This window comes from Salvelinus sp. IW2-2015, linkage group LG8 (genome assembly GCF_002910315.2).
Source record: "Salvelinus sp. IW2-2015 linkage group LG8, ASM291031v2, whole genome shotgun sequence".
NCBI classification, from domain to species: Eukaryota; Metazoa; Chordata; class Actinopteri; order Salmoniformes; family Salmonidae; genus Salvelinus; species Salvelinus sp. IW2-2015.
In genome coordinates, this window is record NC_036848.1 from 20,573,575 (window position 1) to 20,577,755 (window position 4,181).

A 4,181-nucleotide genomic window follows, 5' to 3' on the forward strand; every position below is an offset into this window, starting at 1 on the left:
AATGTGGCAGGGGTTTTCTACATTCTGGTCGGCGGACTTGGTTTGGCCATGCTGGTGGCCTTGATTGAGTTCTGTTACAAGTCCCGAGCCGAGGCGATACGAATGAAGGTGGCAAAGAATGCACAGAATATTAACCCAACTTCCTCGCAGAATTCACAGAATTTTGCAACTTATAAGGAAGGTTACAACGTATATGGGATCGAAAGTGTAAAAATTTAGGGGGTAGGAACGAGGTCTTCATATAAATTCCCCCAATGCACGCTTTTGGCTTCATCTGTCCCATCCTTGAATGTTGAATGTGGAGGTTGGCCAAATCAGATCGTGTTATGATTTGGTAATGAGAGAGAGACAACCCTGTTTTTTAGAGTGTACAGTGTTTTGGTTCATTTTAAGTTTCCTTACTATTTAACATCATGATCATGTATGCCTGTTGATGGCCATGCTCATTAACCTATGTCCCAGTGACACATTAAGCGATACTGCTTGTGATAATCATGCATATCAAGCTGTACATGGGCATTTGCATCCTGCATTTTGCTATACCCATGGAAATCATATTTTGTTTACGTTTGCATTCTCATCTTTCTACATTTAAAATCTTAAGTTTACTAGGTTGGAGGGGGATGTCTGGAATTAACCTGGTTTCCTTGTGTTTGTATGTTTGTGTGCTGGAATACGTGTGTGTGTGTATGGTTATGTTGGTTGCGTGTGTGTGTGTGTGTGTGTGTGTGTGTGTGTGTGTGTGTGTGGTGTGTGTGTGTGTGTGTGTGTGTGTGTGTGTGTGTGTTGTGTGTGTGTGTGTGTTGTGTGTGTGTGTGTGTGTGTGTGTGTGTGTGGTGTGTGTGTGCTTGTATGTTAGGTGACCTTCACGGACGCAATGAGGAGCAAAGCGAGGCTGTCTATAACGGGGAGTACTGGGGAGAATGGCCGGGTGATGACTCCAGAGTTTCCAAAGCAGTGCATGCGGTACCTTACGTGAGACCCGGCATGGGAATGAACGTCAGCTTGACAGATCTCCTGATCGATAAGAACCTTTTGAGTGCCTTACAATGGTTCAATAGAGCGGGTTTTCGTCTTTTCCCCTCGCCCCTCTCTCTTCACGCTTTCTTTCTCTCCATTTTAGTTGAATGGGTCAAGGGGCCTCCCGTTATGGTGTCATGAAGACGTTTCCTTCTTCTCGCTCTCTATTCTCACTAAAAAAAGACGATCCCTCTCGATGGAATTTCACCTTGGAATACAAAGGGAGGCCTTTTTTTGTAACCCGGTGACATCATTTCCTATCTCTGAGTATGTTGGAGATATAGGAAGCATGATTAACTGTAACAGCTGCTCATGGGAGTTCTTCATCTCAACTGGGGGGGGGGGGGGGGTCATTGTTGAGACAAACACGTCTGTTTCTGTAGCCACCACCACTAACCCCGGGATCCTTGAAGCACACTTGACTTCATCATCGAGATGTGAAATGTCCAATTTTTTGTTGTTGAAAATTTAAGAAAAACGCTATGAAAAAATATTTGTATGTATTTTCACAAAAATGGCTTTTAAATAAAACCGCTTACATACTGGTTGAATATAAACCTATTAATGTGTGAGTATATTGAAAGAAAAAAAATGCTTAACAGCTTGTAGTTTGATATTTTTAAAGCCAAATATGTTGTTTATGGGGTTTGGAATGTTTAAATCATGTAATTTATTACTATTCTAAACTTTCCTATATATCTTATTCTTTAACATTTGGTGTTGATATAAAATACTTAGCAATGCTTGACATTTGAAATCAATCCTTTTCCTATGTTTTTCCTTGTTCAAGTGGGTGGCACAAATGTCTTTGTATGTTATTTGTTTGCTTTAACGTATTGTGCTGTTTGTATTTCTTTCTGTCAAGGATCAGGATCGCGGCCCACTTTTTAAAGGAAAAAAACAGTTTACACTCCATGACACTCCACTACTGTGTTATTGCATACGTTTTGCTATGAGAGGAAAATAAACATGGTCAAAATGGTCGTTTAAAAATGCCAAATAATAAGGGTGCCAAAATGTAGTGCCAGTAGGTATGAATATAGTAGTCTTAATATAATCAGTCACTGTCATCAAGTGAATGTAGTCAACACATTTTGTACGTTTTGTTACTTGGTGTACAGTTTTATGGCTAAGAGTCATATTTCAGCAACTTTTTTTCAGTTTTGAAGTGAACTCCACATACTTTGCATTAACCTGAGTGTAAATTAGCATCAGTTGCATGTTGTTACCTCAAATGCATCTCATTTCTTTTTGCCAATGTGCATTTCCATTATGGTGTTGAAGTTGTGAGACTAAATACTTGAGATGGGAAATAGGAAAGTAGAAATAATATATGGATATTTTATGACAAGTATGAGTAATATCCACTAAAACATTACAATCCCTCAGTTTATATATTTTTTGTCAATTACATGTAGTACTTATACATGCGGGACATTTGGCGGTGACGGATTTTCAATATCAATTATTCATAGCAGGATAAGTTTCAAAGCAAACATGTTACATTTTTTTTGTATAGAACACATCCCTCAGTAGCTTTATTAGGTAGGAGCTTTGAAGCAGCTTTTACAGACATGCACCTCTGATTTAGGCACACACGGAAGGTTTCAAAAAGACCATTGTTACTTTTGTATTTGAATAACTTGACCTAACATGCGATCACGTCCTCTCACATATGTAAAGGGAGGCACACAATGTACTATTGGTATCACTGTTGATTTTTCTTTTGTCATGAACAATACAACAGTAAGTTATCTAATCACCCTCGTCGTCGCATATCCAAACTATTCTCACTGAAATTTTCTATATGGAATGTGTGCTAACTTGTTTATTTTTGGGATTCTTTCTAAATAAAAAGTGGCTTTCTCTTGTTATCATTCTGCGTGTTGTCTTCACTTTACCACGGTCTTTAGCATATGTATTGGTGTCTTCTATACCTTGCTTCTGTCAAGACCATCAAAAACAGACATAGGTTTGTTTTATCCAGCAGCATCTCAAATCTCTTACCAACCTGCAGAACTTTGTCCCTCCAAAATCCACAAGGGTGAAACCCACAACACATTGTTTAGACGTGGCCTTCTGTTTGAATGGAATCAAACACTATGCCAGCTCAGTGAGCCCACATACTACCGAAGCATTCTCTGAAAGAGTTCATTGCAAAGTTTAAGCATTTGAAATGATCAACAACTTCAGTAATTACAAGTTTTTGTCATTAGATTAAGAGTGTATTCATTGAGGATGCCAGAATGTCAATTGCTTAATAACTTTCTGGTACATTTATCATATCCAGGATGAGACATATTTTGTGCAGAGTTCATTATAAGCTTTGTTGCTCTGAATAGTTTTCATAAAGATGTATTATAATTCATTTGGTGTGCATTGTTTAGCATAATTGGTGTAACTGTGCCTTATTCAAAGACTGTTGATTAAAACGGGAACACAGTAACTTCAGCAATTCATTCTCATGATTATGATGAATTGCCTGTTCTAGGGAGATACAATAAAGAGATATGGGATATTTCATTAAATGCATGCATAATGTATTAACTTTAATCATGTTGTAATTGGGTGATTCTGCAACTACAGGAACTTCTATGTACTCAGGGTCAATTTTGGGTATTTTATTTTAAAATATATGTTTTATTCTTTATATGTTACATTCACACTACAATCCCCCCAGATGTTTTTAACACCTCTCTATCAAGTATTTTAGCTACTTTTCAGATGCATTTTATACTTCAATTTAATGGTTTTGCCCTTGTCCCTAACCCAGACTTTTGAGCTTCTACTACGTTTTTCTATGAGAAAACATGAATAATTATACATTATGTAATATTATGTTCTAGAGAAAGAGTGAATTAAATAACATCTTTATCAATATTTATTGTGAATATGCCCTTTATATTGTTATTTACAAAAAAGATACCTGTCCTTTTGAAGTGGTGTCATTTCTACCACTGAGGGCAAATTCCTCAATAATAAAAATAATGTTAATTTAGTTACCATGGAAACATATTGTGATACTGAAGCACATGGCTGCAGCAGACATTTGTTCCAGAAGTTGAAGAAAAATCTAGGTAAATATCACTTGTGTCGAGAATATTTTTATTGTCAGTAATTTCCAAACAGGCTATAATTTATTTAATTTGTGGTAGAACTTA

General features: G+C 37.0%; 1 protein-coding gene across 6 annotated transcripts in view; it reads left to right on the forward strand.

Annotated features, from left to right (window-relative positions):
* LOC111967582 (glutamate receptor 2) overlaps positions 1-2,894 on the forward strand; it is an 86,452-nt gene extending 83,558 nt beyond the window's left edge. For 2 of the 6 annotated variants that reach the window (XM_023992709.2, XM_023992710.2), the window contains exons 15-16: positions 1-222; positions 860-2,894. The exon at positions 1-222 is cut by the window's left edge and continues 27 nt beyond it. In XM_023992709.2, the coding sequence (XP_023848477.1) occupies positions 1-219 (219 nt within the window). In that variant the 3' untranslated portion in view covers positions 220-222; positions 860-2,894. Of the gene's footprint in view, positions 223-859 lie in introns of those variants that run through there. The other 4 variants (XM_023992707.2, XM_023992708.2, XM_023992713.2 and 1 more) reach the window with 3 other exon arrangements.
* Positions 2,895-4,181: the final 1,287 nt, after the last annotated feature.